This window comes from Sarcophilus harrisii, chromosome 1, assembly GCF_902635505.1.
Source record: "Sarcophilus harrisii chromosome 1, mSarHar1.11, whole genome shotgun sequence".
Classification (NCBI taxonomy): domain Eukaryota; kingdom Metazoa; phylum Chordata; class Mammalia; order Dasyuromorphia; family Dasyuridae; genus Sarcophilus; species Sarcophilus harrisii.
Window position 1 is genome coordinate 56650865 of NC_045426.1, and position 18182 is coordinate 56669046.

At 40.0% G+C, this 18182-nt stretch overlaps 2 protein-coding genes across 20 annotated transcripts in view; both read right to left on the bottom strand.

Moving 5' to 3' along the window:
• The window catches only part of C1H3orf22 (chromosome 1 C3orf22 homolog), a 42889-nt gene extending 33644 nt beyond the window's left edge, over nt 1–9245 (bottom strand). For 2 of the 11 annotated variants that reach the window (XM_031956036.1, XM_023498218.2), the window contains exons 1-2: nt 8561–9242; nt 5838–5913 (exon numbers count right to left, since the gene is read on the bottom strand). The gene's annotated coding sequence lies outside the window, so the exon portion shown is untranslated. Of the gene's footprint in view, nt 1–2479; nt 2551–5837; nt 5914–8560 lie in introns of those variants that run through there. The other 9 variants (XM_031956002.1, XM_012543660.3, XM_031956018.1 and 6 more) reach the window with 9 other exon arrangements.
• A 7867-nt stretch (nt 9246–17112) lies between these two features.
• The window catches only part of TXNRD3 (thioredoxin reductase 3), a 32060-nt gene continuing 30990 nt past the window's right edge, over nt 17113–18182 (bottom strand). For all 9 annotated transcript variants that reach the window (XM_012543661.3, XM_031956133.1, XM_031956093.1 and 6 more), the window contains one exon: nt 17113–18151. In XM_012543661.3, the coding sequence (XP_012399115.2) occupies nt 18089–18151 (63 nt within the window). In that variant the 3' untranslated portion in view covers nt 17113–18088. The remainder of the gene's footprint in view (nt 18152–18182) is intronic.

An 18182-nucleotide genomic window follows, 5' to 3' on the forward strand; every position in this document is an offset into this window, starting at 1 on the left:
AGAGACAGAAACAGAGAGAGACAGAGAGAGAGGAGAGAGACAGAGAGAGAAATTATCCATAGATTGTAGGATAATGAATAGAATGCTACACTTTGATCTGAAAAATATGAGTTTAAATCCTATCTCAAATACTTATACATTCATTTAACTTCTTGTGATTCTAATATTCCAGAGTAGGTAGCAACCTACCTCAGTAGAGAAAGTTCCCTAAATACATTGAAAGCACAGATGCTATCAATATGCTCTAGCAGAAGCCCAGCTTTGGGATTCTGGTGGGCAGAACTAGAAAAGCAAATCTTAGTAGACACAAAGAAACCAAACCCCAACCTACGGAGGGACTGGTATTACCCTCTCCCTCACCTCAACTCCCTTAAATTTGTTGGATTACATTGTAGAACAGAAACTTCCATAGACTGCATCACCTCAGACCTATTTTTTTTATTGCTTAAGCTTGATTTTGAGCTACCTGGGCACTTGACACTCCCCCTGGCGATGGAAATGTATATATTGGTCCATGAGTCCCTGCCTCTGTTTGAGGCAAGGGCCCAGATTCCTGCCTGTTCTTCCAATATAGCAAGGGGAGTTGGGAAAGGAGGAGAGTTCTGGAGGTAGGATAAGGCAACTGTCCATTTTCTATTTTAAAAAGATAGAGCACTCCCAGATATCACTAGTTAGTATTTGCTGTGGTACAAAATTCAGACTGAGGTGTTAAGGATCATGCCCAGGTGAAGGGGCAGGTCAATTCTCCAAGAGCCTTCACAGCTGTGGATCATAATACTTGAAAGAGTTTGGGGCAGCCTTTGCTGACACAGGTGTTGCTTGTGGACAGGAACGAGATAAAGTGGAGGCAGAGGGAAGAGGAGAAGTGTCAGACAACATAGCAGCCTCTCAGTGGGGAGGTCAGAGAACAGCAACGGCCTCTCAGTCTCCTTGTATCATCATCATCATCATCATCATCATCATCATCATCATCATCATCCATCATCCATCATCATCATCATCATCATCATCATCATCATCATCCATCATCATCATCATCATCATCCATCATCATCATCATCATCCATCATCATCCATCATCATCCATCATCATCATCATCATCCATCATCATCATCATCATCCATCATCATCATCATCATCCATCATCATCCATCATCATCCATCATCATCCATCATCATCCATCATCCATCATCATCCATCATCATCCATCATCATCCATCATCATCCATCATCATCCATCATCATCCATCATCATCCATCATCATCCATCATCATCATCATCATCATCATCATCATCATCATCCATCATCATCATCATCATCATCCATCATCATCCATCATCATCATCATCATCATCATCATCCATCATCATCATCATCATCCATCATCATCATCCATCATCATCCATCATCATCATCTCACATGAAAAGCCATTCTACATGTCTGAGTTAGACCTCCAGCAGCCACTGGCAGGCTCCCAGAGCACAACACTGAGGCAGGAACCGTTATTTGCTACTGTTTTTTCCAAAGCCCCTCTCAGAGACAGTCTCACCTTGGAACGCTCTTTGCCTGGGTCTACCAAAAGTTCTAACTTGTAGATGAACAACAGTAAATGGAAAACTCCATGTGGAAGGGAGAATCCAAGCCAATTCAATTCAATCTGATCCATTTCAAATAAGTAAGTATTTTTTAAGCACTGGAGAAATTGGGAAAAGGAAAAAATAAAGTAGTGTAGAGACCTGAATTCTAGTCCTGCCTCAATCAATAATTTTTTTATGGCTTTTCAGTCCAGTCCGGCTCTTTGTGACCCCATTTGAGTTTTTTTGTGGGCAAAGTACTAGAGTGGTTTGCCATTTCCTTCTCCAGCTCATTTTTACTGAAGGGAAACTGAGGCAAACAGCATTAAGTGGCTTGTCCAAGATTACACAGCTAGCAAGCATCTGAGGTCATATTTGAACTCATGAAGATGAGCCTTCCTACTTCCAAATCTGAGCTCTCTTTGCACTATGGCACCATTTAACTGCTCCTAAAGAAATTTCTTTTAATCTTAGGAACTAAAAAAAAAAGTCAGTACACTTGATAATGATCACTCAAAAGACTTTCCAATGAAACCTTTGCTTCATAACAGATGTTTCCTAAACATCCAATTGAACCTATCCAGGGTGAATCAAACAGAAAACTTCTCCAGAACAGAGTTCATCAGCCTGAGGCCATAAAGGAAGGATGCTGGATCTGTAGCATCCTTCCCCTCAACTATTACCCATCTCCCTCTTCCACAACCCTACTGTGGCCAAAGCAAGACACCACTGCCTTCACCACCTACCCTCCCTGTCATTTCCCTGACTTGTATAGGTCCAATCTTGGGAAACTCTTCCTGTTTATTATTTTATGGACTACTTAGCACTGATGATCTCAATGCCTTGAAAGAAAGGCAACCCCTGGGTGGTCTTTGTAAAGTTATCAGTGTAGGGAGCTACCTTAATTTGAACCGCCTTGACAGGAATTTAACAGAGACATTCTCAGCTACAATCCACATCAGTCAAATGGCTTAGAAACAACAATCTAAGAATCTTTTGTACTTGCCTTCTATTACAGAATATTGTTCACAAACAATGTTCTACCAGTAGATGTCATTGTAGGAAGAAAAAAATCCAACAGACAAACCAGTCTGGTATCTTTGCCCAGAAAACCTTTCCTAGTTAACACTGATAAGACAGGACAGCTCCGCTCCACTCTGTGTCTTACCCCAAGGTCACACCGCCTGGTAATTGTGTCCTTGAAGGGAGGGGCATTTTGTTCTTTCATCTTATATTCCTGGTCAGGTTTTCTAGTTGACTCTTATCTGTAGTCCTAAATTCCCAACCCTGGACACAGACTTAGAGGATCAAAGAGCAAGAAAACCCCCCGGAAGTTGTCCAGTTTAACCTATGCCTGCCCGAGAATCCTTTTGTTGCTATTCGGTTGTGTCTGACTCTTCCCATCCCACTTCCACCATTTTGGAACCTGAGGCTCTTCTTTAAGGTACCTTTCCTAATTCTCCCTACTAGTACCTTCTCCTTCCTCTATTACATTGTATTTTGTATAAATCCTGTATTTTTATTTACTTATCTTTGAATTTGTTATAATCCTCTCTCTTCCTAGGGGACAGAGACTGTCATTTTTTTGTTTGAATCCCCAGTGGCTAGCACGTCAACGCCTGACACATAGTAGATATGGAATAAATGTTTACTGTTTAATAAATGCTGACACATAGTAGATATTTCATAACTGTTTGTTGATCAATGGAAAGGATTAACTTTTTTACTATGTTTCACTGTTACCTTGTGTAGAACTTTCAGCCCATAAAAACTCCTAGATCATCTTCTGCTGGGATTTCAGTCTAGCTACATTTTCCCTATCTTAGTTTGTGATGTTGATTTAAAAAAAAAAAAACATTTATGGGACTTCATATTTAGCCCTTCTTAAATTTGGTCTGATAGAATCTTTGTGGATTCAGATTCTGTCACCTGATTTTTGCTTAGAATTCTCCAGCTTCAAAATTTGTGTCATTCATAGATATGATAAGCGTTCTTTTTCTGTTTTCCTTGAGTCACTGAAAACAACATCAAACAAGTTTGCTGGGGGGCATTTCATTAGAGACCTGTCTCTAAGTTGACAGTGATCTATTAATGACTGCTCTTTGAGTTTAAAGATGAACCAGGTGCAAAATCACTTAACTATACACAGCTAGCTCATTTCTTTCCATCTTTTCCGTAAGCTTCGCACAAGAAACTGTCAAATGCTTTGCTGAAGTCTAAATATACTATACTTATATTGTATCAACATTCCTCTTATCTACCAGTCTAGTTAACCTGTCAAAAAGGAAATAAATTTATGACCTACTTTACATGAAGCCATACTGAAGGCTTTCAATGAACACTGCATCCTTAAGCACTCATAGAGGCACTGGAATATTCAAGAATTTAACCAAGAAGTCTATAGATAGTGTGCAGATTCCAGCTTCTTTCCTTTTGTGAAAACTGAGACAATATTTGCCTTTCTCTAGTTCCATGGCAGTAACATTCTTGTCATCTCAGATCTTTCAAAGATTACTGACCCAAGTGTGGCAGTCACATATGTCTGTTCTTTCAATACCCTGCTATAATGCAGTTTCCTTGGGCTTGTTGAGTTGAACTTGTTAAAGGGAAGAAGATGCTGTGAAACCACCTTTTATTTATAAGATCAAAGACCTTGATAGAGCTGGAAGGTACCTCAGAACACAGCTAGTCCAACCTTTACTCTTCTTGGGAGAAAAAGTCAAGTCAAAACAAAAGTTCAGTAATTTGGTCTGCTTTTTCTTTTCTTTTTTCTCTTTCCTTCTCTCTCCCTTTCTTCTCTATCTTACTGTCTCTCTGTGTGTCTCTTTCTCTCTCTCTCCCTCATTGCCTTTCTGTTTCTCTATCTCTGTCTCTATCTCTCTCTCCTCCTTCCCTCTGTCTTTCTGTCTCTCTGTCTCTGTGTATGTGTCTCTGTCTTTGTCTCTATCTGTCTCTCTCTCCCCGTCTGTCTCTGATTCTCTCCCCTCTGTCTGTCTGTCTCTCCTCTCTCTCTCTGTCTCTCTCCCCTCTCTCTTTCTCTCTGTCTCTTGTCTCTCTGTCTCTGTTTCTGTTTCTGTCTCTTTGTCTCTGTCTCTCTCCTGTCTTTGTCTCTCTCTGTCTCTTTCTCTGTCTCTCTCTCCTGTCTCTTTCTGTCTCTGTCTCTCTGTCCCCTTTTCTTTCTGTCTCTCTCTCCTGTCTGTCTCTCTCTCCTGTCTCTGTCTCTCTCCCCGTCTGTCTCTGTCTCCCCTCTCTTTCTGTCTCTCTTCCCCCCCTCTCTCTTTCTCTCTGTCTCTGTCTCTCTGTTTCTGTCTCTCTGTCTCTGTCTCTCTGTCTCTGTCTCTCTCTCTCTCCTGTCTCTTTCTGTGTCTCTCTGTCCCTTTTTCTTTCTGTCTCTCTCCTCTCTCTCTCTCTCCTGTCTCTTTCTGTCTCTGTCTGTCTCTCTGTCTCTCTCTCTCCTGCCTCTGTCTCTCTGTCTCTCTGCTCTCTCCTGTCTCTCTGTCTCTGTCCTCTCTCACTCTCTGTCTCTGTCAGATCTCTCTGTGTCTCTGTCGATCTCTCTGTCCCTTCCTCCCTCTTTTATCTATGTAGGAATCCCTAATTGGCCGCTAGGTGGCACCATAGTATACAGAGAGCTAGGTCTGCACCCAGGAAGCCTCATCTTGAGTTCAAATCCAGTCTTAAACACTAGCTGTTTGTCATTGGCCAAGTCACTTCACCCTGTTTGCCTCAGTTTCCTCATTTGTAAAACGACCTGAGAAAAGAAAAGGCAAGCCAGTCCAGTATCACTGCCAAGAAAACCCAAAATGGGGTCACAAAGAGCCAGAAAAGACTGAAAAACAGCTAAACAATGACAGGAATTAGCAACTTTTCTGAAATGTATGACCTTAGATAGCTGACTCCGGAGGGACTAAGAGTTGGGGACTCTTAGCTAGGGACTCAAGCTGTTCCTTAAGTATTCCACAGAGTCTCACTTTGTCTTCTGACTGTTGTCTTTTATCCTCAGTGCATCTGTCCCTTGCAGCAATGTTATTCCTTCTTTGACCATCTACTTTACTTAAACATGGCTAAAAATAAAATCCCAGCAACAACGTTTATAGGAGGAGGACGCTTCTGGATGCTGAGTGCCTTAGGAACGATCCACCTTGTTATTTTGGAGAACAGGTGATCCTAGACAATGGCAGTCATGCAGGAGGAAGGAAAGAAAGGGCCATGCAGTCAGATGTGGGAAAGCATTAATATAAATTATCTTAAATATTACCTGAATACCACAGATGATCCTAGTGGCAGCTGCTTCCAAATCAGGACCCCAGTAAGAGCAAAGTCTCTTCTAAGCCCTGAAAAAAATGTAATATTGGCTGTTCTTCCTTTCTTTTTCTGTGTCCCTCCTTGGTCTGAGGCTCCTAGAGTCCTTATCTTTCTCTGTCTCTCTTTCCCACACAATGCCCACATGTACGCACACACACACACAAATATGCTCAGACATGAAACACAACTTCCTTCCCTCATCTTGCTAATTTATGATTACCTCATCTAGGGTTTATGCATTTTAAGGGTGATCTCCTGCTGTCTACAGAAAGATTATATACCCTCAAAAAGGGATTTCAGGCTTTAAGAAACAGAAATGGGAAAGGCTTTGGTTGAGGCAAAGGAGAAGGAGGAAGGATGACATTTATTTTCCCACTGTCCATGAATGACAAATCATATCACTGTCTCCTTTCTCTGCTGTATATCAACCCAAGCCTATTTCTGCTAAAGATCCTCCGATCTGTAATGGTTTCTAGAGATCTTATCCCAGACATCCTTAGAAATGTATACAGTGAAGAATCTATAAATAATGTAAAAAAAATTATGTTAACTCACTTGTTTTGTAACTTCAGATTTGTATATACTGTCCTGATTTTGATTCTATAAAGTCAAGAATGCTTGAGTAAAAATCATTACCCATTAATTGCAACTGTAATCATGAAAGTGATTTTCAAATTGGAAAGTTAAGGTAACACACGTACATACACATATACACTGTGCATATGTTCTTTATTCTTGAATGCGATTTTCAGGTAATTCTCAATCGTATGTGCTAATAGAATAGCCTTGTGTTTAATAAGCATAATCGTATTAGCTAACATTTATATAGTCTTCTAAGTGCCAGGCTATGCCAAGGGCTTTATAATTATCTTATTTGCACCTTACAACAACCCTGGGAGAATACATTATTGTGTTTTCTACTTATAGAAGAGGAAATGGATGCAGAAATTGAGTCACTGGCCCAAGATCAAGTGTTCTAAGTACCTAGTAAAGTGTCTGAGGCTAAATTTGAACTCGAGTCTTCCTGATTTCAGTCCCAGTGCTCCATCCCCTAGACCTCCTAGTTCTCATGATAAGATCCGTAAATTAATAATTTTTGGATTCTTCCCATCCTTCCTCTCTCCATGTAAATCAAGTGGGTAGTCACTAATGTGGTAGGACTTCAAAGTCATTAAAGCATTTTTGTCCCTGCCAGGTGATTTAGAGTTATGACATAAAAGGCCCTTGACAAAAGTGAAATTTGACCCAGTCTCTCAGGCTATTCTCATATGCATGATAAAGAGCTTTTATATAATCTTATACTGGGGTTCAAAAACACAATTTCGTGACACAAGATGGAAAAAGGGTGCTTGTGAACAGCAATTCATCTGATTCATCTTGGGATTTTAGAGGTTCAACCTCCATAAGTCAACAATGTGATGATATAGCATCCAAAAAAGCTAATTATTTTAAGATGAATTGAGAGGCAGTATTCAAGTTGGGGGAGACGATATAATCCTATATATCTCTCTGAACTGGCCAGACAACATCAGCAGTGTTGTGTTTAGCTCTGACCATAATATTTTAGGAAAAATACTAATAATCTGGAAAACATCCAGAAGGCAATCAGAATCAAGAATATTAAGATAATAAAATATAAGGATCAGTTGAAGGAATAGATTTATCTTGGGAAAGAAAAGATCTGGAGTGGGAATCAAGGGGAAGGACATGATGATCTATTCCAATTTGTTCTCCTTAGTTGAGGAGCAATGGGTAGGAGTTTGTAAATGGAATTTCGCCTTGAAATAAGAGAAACTTCCTAATGATTCGGAAGATCTCAAAGAGTAAAGGCTGCCTCAGGAAGAAAGCAAAGATTTGAAAGTACTTGTGAGCATGTTTCAAAGGGGTCCTTTTTCCCACGTGGAGTGCACTAGGTGGCTTGTTAGGGCCCTTCCACATTGGAGGCTAAGACTAATTCTGAGTGAAATGCAAGTAAGTTACCTCAGAGGGATGTGGTGCCAAAGAATAAGTTCTGAACCAGAGAATCAGGATGCCTGTATTCTGGAACTAATGGTACCATTTCACAGATCATGTCATGAATAAAGAACTTGCCTTTCTGTTTACTCAATTTTGAGTTCCTGTCTTTTGCTTTCTTTTGTATCTCCAAGTGCTTAACACAGCACCTGGCACACAGTAGGTGCTTAACAAATGTTTATTGATGTGTATATATATATATATATATATATATATATATATATACACACACACACACACAGACACACACACATTTATACCCAGTAACACTGTATATTAACAAATGTATATACTGTGCCATATATATACTATGTCAGTATTAACATAAGTACATATGTATTTATCATCCTATGCACATTTAATATTCAGAATTGTGATTCTATTTTTGTAAGATCTTGTCTCTCTCATTTGAATATCGGCCTCATTCTGCATATTTATTTATATGCCCAGTCTTACCTAGGGCGATCCTAGCCTATGGCAGACTTACTGTTAGACTTCTAAAGTCCCTCCCAGCCTTGCCCAAACCTGTGGACAGATTTTTCATTGGAGCAGTTTGAAAGGTAGGGGTAGAGGCCAGACGGGATAAGACACACAGACGTGGAGAAGGGCCAGGGGTCAGAGTATGAAGAGGAAGGGGGGGAGGGACCACTTGGGAGCACTCACCCAGGGTACACCGGGGGTATCAAAACCAGCAAACACTGGACACGCTCTTCAGCCGGGCCGGAGCTCCTTGACGGCTTCTTCACTCCCTTGTCAGTACTTAGTATTGGGTGGTTCTCTGACCCTGTCCCCCCAGAGGTATCTGCTGACTCACTAACCAACCTTTAGGGACAGTGCTGGTCAGCGCTTACCTCTTCACTGGCCCGGATCCTTGCAGCTTCCCAAGTACACTGCCTGGGCACTACTATTTCTGGTACTTAAGGCTCCCACTGGGATTGCCTTCTCCTTTCCTCTCTCTCCCGGGATTCTCTCCTCCTTCCAGAGATTACTGATCTAGGCCTCTCAGCCAGGCCCCAATGTACTGGTGTCTTACATCTTTCCGTCCATTGGCCTCCAAAGGTCCATGAACCCAAATTTCTCTTCCAAATGCTGGTACAGAGACCTGGAAGGGGCTATGGAGGTCTGGAAGAAGAGGTTTGGCCCAGCAGAGTCATCTTGAGGGTTTGGCAAATCGTGGCCCACTCTTGGGCTGGAAGGTAGGAAAGCCTTGCACTGGGTCTTGCACTGATAAGAATTTGGCTCTTGGAGTTTTGGATTGACTCAAGAGAATTCCTTAAAGAAGGGGAGCTACACCAATTTATGCTAAAGGAGGGAGGGAGGAACCCCTGAAGTGCTTAGCACATAAAGTCTGCCCACCTGTCATCAAGCTAAGGGTGGGGCTTGAACCTGGCTGCCTGGTAACAGCACCCCTCCCTGTTTTCCATAATTCCCCCCAGAGTGCAGTGTACCTCTGTGACATCCCCCCTGCAAAGGCTGCTTGTCATACCCAGTTTGATCCAATGTTACACAACCAGATAGGAAAAGGGACCACATTTTAGACCCACCCCTACAACCTTCACCTTTAGTATCCTTCTTCTAGAAAAGTAATTCCCAATGGCCTAATAATAAAAACTATGTGTGTGCTACCTGTTCAGTCTCAGTTGTTTTCTATTAGCAGAAATTAGTTGAGACTTTGGAAACTGAGGGAAAATACTTTTCTGGGTATTCAAAAGTAGGGACTGGGAAAGTTGACTTAGGAAGTGAGTCACTGAATCTATCATGATTATGCCCAATAAATATTTCATTGAATGAACTGGAAGGAACCTTAGAAGCTGAAGCCTGCTTGTTTTATGGATGGAAAGACAGAGGCCCACTGTGATGAATTACACAAGGCTACACTGCTAGTGTATGGCAGAGCAGGGACTCAGGTCTTCCAACTCAGCATTGCAGGGTATTAATGCTGGAAGGTGTCTTCAGAGATGAGGAGTCCAGGCTCTTCATTTTAGAGATGAAATAAACTGAAACTCAGAGAAGTGATTTAACCTGTGTTCACACTGCTCCTAAGAAACAAAGGATACAAGCCCGTGTCTTTTGGTCCCACATCCTGTGCTCTGCTCACTATGCCCCTGCCTCCAAACCCAGAATCACCGTAAAGGTCTGGCTTGGCTGAGGAAGCTGGGAATATGGTTTAGTTTTTTTTTTTTTTTATTTTTTATTTAATAGCCTTTTATTTACAGGATATATACATGGGTAACTTTACAGCATTAACAATTGCCAAACCTCTTGTTCCAATTTTTCACCTCTTACCCCCCCCACCCCCTCCCCTAAATGGCAGGATGACCAGTAGATGTTAGATATATTAAAATATAACTTAGATACACAATAAGTATACATGACCAAAACATTATTTTGCTGTACAAAAAGAATCAGACTCTGAATTATTGTAATTAGCTTGTGAAGGAAATCAAAAATGCAGGTGTGCATAAATATAGGGATTGGGAATTCAATGTAATGGTTTTTAGTCATCTCCCAGAGTTCTTTTTCTGGGCATAGCTAGTTCAGTTCATTACTGCTCCATTAGAAATGATTTGGTTGATCTCGTTGCTGAGGATGGCCTGGTCCATCAGAACTGGTCATCATATAGTATTGTTGTTGAAGTATATAATGATCTCCTGGTCCTGCTCATTTCACTCAGCATCAGTTCGTGTAAGTCTCTCCAGGCCTTTCTGAAATCATCCTGTTGGTCATTTCTTACAGAACAGTAATATTCCATAATTTTCATATACCACAATTTATTCAGCCATTCTCCAACTGATGGACATCCATTCAGTTTCCAGTTTCTAGCTACTACAAAAAGGGCTGCCACAAACATTCGTGCACATACAGGTCCCTTTCCCTTCTTTATAATCTCTTTGGGATATAATCCCAGTAGTATATGGTTTAGTTCTTATCCCATCTGGAGGGCAACTGCAAGGAGAGTCTTTTCCTTCCTCCATTCAGGTCATTTTGCTAATATCTTCCCACCGAAGGAGAAAAAACCGGCTTGTGGAGAGATCCTCAAACTTAGCAGTTCAACGTCCTACATTACAAGCCATGGAACAAAGACATATACAAAGTGGTTCCTATTTGCATGAAGAGCCTGGTCCCTAACTGGGGGAAAAATTCTCCATAGAAAAAAGATATTTACAAACACATGTCAATTTTTACAATGGCTAGTAATTGTTATCTAACTTGATCTTAGTAAGTTTGTGAGATCCTATTTATCCTAATTTCAGTGGAGTCACAGACTGAGAAATTAGACTTCCCTAGTTAAGGCAGAATCTGAATTTGGATCTTCCCGAGTCCTCACAATCTATCCACTGTGGCACCTGACTGCCATTATAACAATCTCACAGGGGAGACCGATGAGGGCCGATTTCATCAGGAAAGGTTCATTGAAAAGATGGTACCTGAAATTACAAGAATAGTGGAGAATGGAAGAAAAGGGAACGAAACTTTCAAGGCAGAGCTGGAAAGCCAGCCTATTCAGGGCATGTGCCTGATTAAGACACGGGACTCCAATGAACTGTCATTGTCAGCAGGAAAAGTGCCTGCAGAGATGACTTGAGGTCATTACTGAGGCTACAGGTTTAAAGCAGTAAGATTTTTCTGGCAGCCAGGCTTGTGCAGAGATATAGAAAGAAGTCCATAGTAACTCCAGTTACAAGTCAATAGTAACTTGTAGCTAGAAGGTGGCAGGGGTACAATGGAGAGTGCTATATTTAGAATAGTGAATGAGTCCCAAGACCCAAGTTCAAATCCCATCTCAACACTGAAGAGCCACCTCTTCCCAGGGTCTGTCCTCTGTAAAACGAGGACACTGACCTAGATGACCTTTCTGGTTCTTCCCAACTATAAATCTTTGATCCTATGAACACTCTCTGAACTCTATGAACAGGCTCTGAAATGAGAAAAGGTTGGAAGCTGGTTATGGAAAGGAATGTGAGAACAAGTTTTCAGTGGAATCACCATAATCCACGTTAGCTTTTCTGCAGATTAACAGTCTTTCCAAAATGTGCCTTTCTTTAAAGCAGTCAGGAGATGCAGTGTTGAACTGTGTGAGCCTGGTATCACTCAGTTTCCTCTTCTGTAAAGTGTGGATAAGAGTATCTACCTCCCAGGGTGGTTGTGATAATCAAACGAGATAGTTAAGTGGAAACCTTAAACCAACATGTAATTGAAAACTTTATTATCAGGATAGACTGAAAACCCCACTTAAACATGTTAAATTTTAAGTGTATTACTAATGCATTGTTGGTGGAGTTGTGAACTGATTCAATCATTCTGGAGAGCAATCTGGAACTATGCCCAAAGAGCTATAAAACTGCATACCCTTTGATTCAGCAATACCACTGCTAGGTCTGTATCCCAAGGAGATCATAAAAGAGGGAAAAGGACCCACATGTGCAAAAATGTTTGTAGCAGCTCTTTTGCTGAATTATGGCATAATGAAAATGATGGAATATTATTGTTTTATAAAAAAATGAACAGACTGATTTCAGAAAAACCTGTAAGGATTTACATGAATTGATGCTGAGTGAAACAAACAGAACCAGGAAAACATTGTTTTATACACAACAGCAAGATTGTATGATGATCAACTATGATAGACTGGGTTCTCAGTAATCCAAGGCAATGCCAATAAATTCTGGATGGAAAATGTCATCTTCATCTAGAGAAGGAATATGGAGACTGAATGTGGATCAATGCATATTATTTTCACTTTTTAAAAATTTTTGTCTTATGGTTTTTCTCTTTTGATTTTTCTTTCCCATCATGACTCACATAGAATATTAAAAAATGTACCTAAAATATTAAGAATTTAAGTGAATGTTCACTCTACATTTTCCTTCTGTGGTGAAAGCAATATTCTAAGTTCTTGCCCTATGCAAGATAGATGTTTTCCTTAAACAGTATTAAAATTATCTTTGAGAATTAATTTGCTCAGGGGACTAAGGCTTATGACACTGATGCAGTTTCCTGGTCACCTGAATGCAGAAAATAGCCTGGACAGTAGGGGCCAGCAGCATGACCAACACTGGCACAAGAAATCTGGGCTTGGCTGAATCAAGCCTCTATCCTTCCCCTGCTATGGCTAAATAAACATCCTTTCGTTAATGTTAGAAGGCATGAGGATGTCTCATTCCATTCCAATCTCAGACCTGAAGTAGCAGCTTGGAGCTCCACAAGAAGTCATTCCTTATTGTCCCCTAATGCTGATGCCTTCTTTTAGCTATCTCCAATTCATTCTGCATATATTGTTTGTATATGGCTAGTTGCATGTTGTCTCTCCCAGCAGACTGAAGTCCTTAAAGAATGGTTTTTGGCTTTATATCTCATGTACTTAACAGTGCCTGGAACTTAGAAAGTGATTAATAATTGCTCCTTGACTTGGCTTGATCTATTATTCCCTCTTCTAGACCCTGAGTCAGTAGTAGGTATCTCAAATAAATCTCTTCAAGTCAAGGAGGGGTATACTTACTCATTTGGGCCATTTCTCATGGCAGTTTTTATCAAGGTTCAGAGAACCTGAAGCTCTAACACAGGATGATGCAGTAACATAAAAAGATAGGTGAATTTATTTTAAAAGACACATCTATGTTTCTTTTATGACAAAGACACCTGAACTGCTACAATGAAACAGTCCCAGGTTCTCTTCTAAGAAAACCAAAACAACTGCAAATTTTGGAGTACCAAGGGAGAGTTTAAACTCAACCTATGAAAATGTTTTGATCAAAGCCTGAATAAGAGCTATTGCTGATCATTTACATATCTAAGTTTCTATAGAAACCCATCTGTGTTTGGCATCCATCAGATATGTTCTTTAGGTAGTGGTTGCCACAGCAACTGATACTCTGCAGTCTCTTCCTCAGTAATAAATGCCAGAGATGAATGTTTAAGATGTCTGCAATACATACGGACCAATGGGGGTGCCTGAGACATTTTCAAGCTTTTATTCCCAGAGGGTTTCTAAAACCTACTTGGGATTTTCCCTAAAGGATTTGGCTCAGAAATTAGGAGACGGGGCAGGAGAGTGGGGGGGGGGGGAGAGGGGAGGAGGGCAGATATGACTAAGAATTATTCAACCATTTAAGCAAGGTGAACAGTAGAGGTCATGGTTTAATTGCTATAACCATAGGCATATAAGAGAAATGTGAAGATAATACATCTGAACCCCTTTATATCTCTAATTTCCTCTTTAGTCCCCCCTTTCCTGTTCAATACTCAATCTTATTTGGGATATTGACCAACATTTTCCACTAAAAAGATCAAGCCCCAAATTAGCTTCTTTTTGTAACCCAATCTATCTTCCTCCTCCTTCTGTACATTGGTAAGAAATAACCCAACCCACAGATATCCTAACCCTTTAATGAGATGTAATGTTAGAGAAGACTGAGCAGGAGTCTACTAACACAGAGAGATGCTAGGATACTCAGACACACATGTACCCACCCACGTAAGAATCACCAACACCCTTAGGTATGGCATCTTTACAGATTTATTCTCATAATCTTTTAAGTATGTCAATTGTTATCTCTATTTCCCTACTGAGAATTGAAACCAATTTGGCTTGTCTGGTACAAGCTTTTGTTTGCTTGTTAGGGTAGACAACCAGATCTCAGCGAGATAGAAACTCACTGAAGGCAAGATGGGGGAAGGGAGAAACTTTCATTTTTGTTTTCATATTTTCAGTGCATGGCACCTCATAGCTACTTAAATGCTTGTTGACTGGTTTCTTAGCACAACCATCCTAATAGTCATAAGGACCAACTGGGTGCAAGAGGGAAATGGTTCCAACAGGAAAACAGCTCCAATTAGTTCACGTTCAACGCCTAGAAATCATTTAAGTGTTATCACCTCAGCAACTCATGATTATTACTACTCTATAACTCTTGTGTACCTGGTTATGTAATCTAAATTTCAAGGAAATATTGGAATATGTTTATTTCAGTAAACAACGTGGATAGAGAATGGAACCAAAAATACAAAGTAGCCAGGATAATTTTCAGTCACATCTTTACAATAATGACAATGACTGCAAATATTAGGACCACAAAATATGCTGTCACCCCCTGGGCAGTGGGTCAAATAATGTGTTCAATTTCCTTACGAGAACATGTGACCAACAAAGACCATATGGTAGGCCCAATCTGAGGAAGATGCACTGGAAGCAGTCCATCATATGAATCAGATAATAAAGCAGAAATTACAGTAAATGAAAACCACCTATCATACAGGCGATAGCCCATAGAATCACCAACAACAAAAAAAAATCTGTGGAATAGACCAATGGCCTGCTTGGTTGCAGAAATGGAAACAGCAAAGACAGGATCAATTCTGGCACATGGGAATCTGTCCTCTCGATATGTGGTACAGAATTAAGTCAGAACAGAATGTGTATGGGGCAAGACGAGAAGGTATGTAGGCTCATGAGCCCATTATAGGGAAAATCAGTTCAAAATTAAAGTTTTGGTCTTCCCTATGCCTACGCTAATAAGCTTTAGTAAAATCCAAAGATCTGATTACTCCACCAAGTATCAGTGATGAAGGAAGACAGGAGGCATCTGTGAACTGGGAAATTCAAACACATCACCTCTCCCATATGAGTAGTAACAGCTTCAATGAAAGAATAACGGATTTAAAGTAAATATTCTAGAATAGTGAAATGTAAATACAGCTCTGTTTTGTAAATATGCCAATTCTTCTCCAATGCCCCAAACCAAAAATAACCTGTTTCTTTATATTTTATCTACTTCATTCTTATGAATGAAGATTTTACTACTAGATTTTAAAGTCATTGAAGATGGAGACAATAAATTAAAATCCTGTTAAATGCACCCAGCTGTAGTATCATGGCTCAGTGAATGTGTCCTCATTGTGAGTTGAATGAGTCAAGGTGATCTCACTCTCTTTATCAGGGATTAGAGCTAACACCCCCCCCCCCTTTTATCTAGTACATCTTCCAGAGCATTAAGGCCACAAATGCTTAGAGTCACAGTCTGATTCTGTTGCAAGTTAAACAGGTCATGTACACACTTTTTAAAATCAACCCAGGTTTCCAGTGAACATACTGCCTAAGGTCATACCACTTAAAGCAGAAATCACAAGCCAAGCAAGGCCGAGATCAGTACTGCTTAGAGACCTCCAAGGATGATCTAATTTAATAGCCTGTGCTCATTAATACCATGCAGAGGGAATGTAGAGCTGAGAGATGTGTGCTTTCTTTCAGATGACAATTCAGGGTAAGATGTCCCAGCATGCTGCAGTGAGCAGGTGCACTGACTGCAATTCATGAGCTCCATTCCATGTGCAATACTTACCTCATGTTACTTCTTATTTGAAGATAAAGATTTACATCAACTTTGGAAATAAGTATACATTTATGTATACCCTACATTTCTTTCTCCGAGAGGCTTCTTTCCCATTAAAGAATTATAAATAAAAAATTTAAAAAAAAACATGTCAGAGATGAGGAATTAGTCCCCCATCATATTCCATGCTAACCTGAGCAAGAAGAAGGGAGAAGGAAAAAGAAAAGGGGGAAAGCTGAAAAGGTACTGAATCACTTGTAAGTGGGAGTACAGGGCTAAGATTTCCAAAAGAGACCATAATTTAAAATGTTTCTCCCTCTCTGCCCTTCTCTTACTTCTTGAAGACAAAATAAAATCCACCAGGCCTTTTTCTGAGGGGAAACAATCCATATATATGAATGTTATATGCTCTGCTAAAGAACTAAATTCAAGAATATATAATCTCTTTTCTAGCCTCTTACCCTACAGTTCTGATGTGCCAACAGACCAGAATTTATTAAGTTTCATGCATATTTATTTTTAGATGTGGAATTAAGGCATCTACATGGACAGTCTACTAATTTACTGACCACTAATGCACTTTTGCCACAGGTCTAAATTCAGTTCCATACCTATCTACCTACATATAAAAAGCTGTCTAACCCTCCCTCGAAAATAATGGTAGCCAACTAATTGGCTATTGTAGTAATTAAAAGTCCAGTTGCATCCAGATCAGTGGTAATAAAATCATTTAGAATCTGAAATCCACATCAATGTTTTCGACAGTCCAAATGAAATTTCATACCACTTATAGCTGTTCATTTATTGAACCTAGATTTCGTAATACATTGTGGATTAAACAGTTAAAAACCATTTGAAATTACTTAAATTTCACATAACACAAAATTGGAAACAGTCTTGTAATTTTATTCTTTGGACCAGAGTGAAAAAAATGCAAGCATTTTCCCCCCTGAGGTGAGAAACTTTCTCTTACTAGAGAGAATACCATGGGGAAAAATAGCCTCAGGTATGTTAATGATAGAAGGAAATGCATGAGTGCGAGAAAATCATGAGTCAAGCCTCTAAAAGGGTGGGAGATAAAACGCACTCCCAGAGAAAATGGTTTATTGAGAACATTACCTAGACAATGTGGAGCATTGTCTGAGGCTACAGCCTAGCTCAATCTCTGTTGTGCCAAAGGGCAAACAAACAAGAATGAGGAGCATTCGTATGCTACTTAACAATTCCATCACAAACCGCCAGGCAAAAAATCCTCTGAGTAGTACAGAATTTTTATGGCAACCCATGCACTCAAGCAAACCTACTGTATATCTGAACACCTTATCAGAAATATTTCCATTTCCAAGTCCAATTCATAAGAGACCCGCTGTGAATTCTAGGTTGATCTGTTAAAATAGCGCAGTTTGACAATCAACTTTACTTCTGGGTAAAGTTTTTATACAAATAACAAAGTAAAGGGACAAACATGTTGGTAACTGGGGCAAGTTAACTGTGGCTAATTGTGCAACTCACGAGTTCCTTCGGGAGGACTTCGGTCATCTAAACTGGAAAGGGAGGAGTCCTGACTTGCAAGGGAATCATCAGTCGTAGCTCACCTCACAATGGGGTTCTGAGCTAGGACGTCAAGAAAGCAGGATCACTGCTTTTCCAAGAAAGTCAAGATTTCTTAGGCAAATACCCTGCTGCTATGCCGTTTTCCTTGTTGATGATCTTTCCTATAACAACCAAAGAAAAGGCTTGTATCTTTTCTGAGCACTAACAAATTTGCTCTGTTTCTCTTTTACCTGAGCATATTTATAGTTTTTTAAATCTGAGAAAAGTATACATAACAAGGAAAACTATAAAGCAGCAGGGTCTAAGCTCAGCAACCTTTCTGAGAGATACTCAGACCTGATGACTTTGTAATTTCCATAGTTGTGAAGATCTGTCAAAAGAAAGAAAGAAAATAAGATATG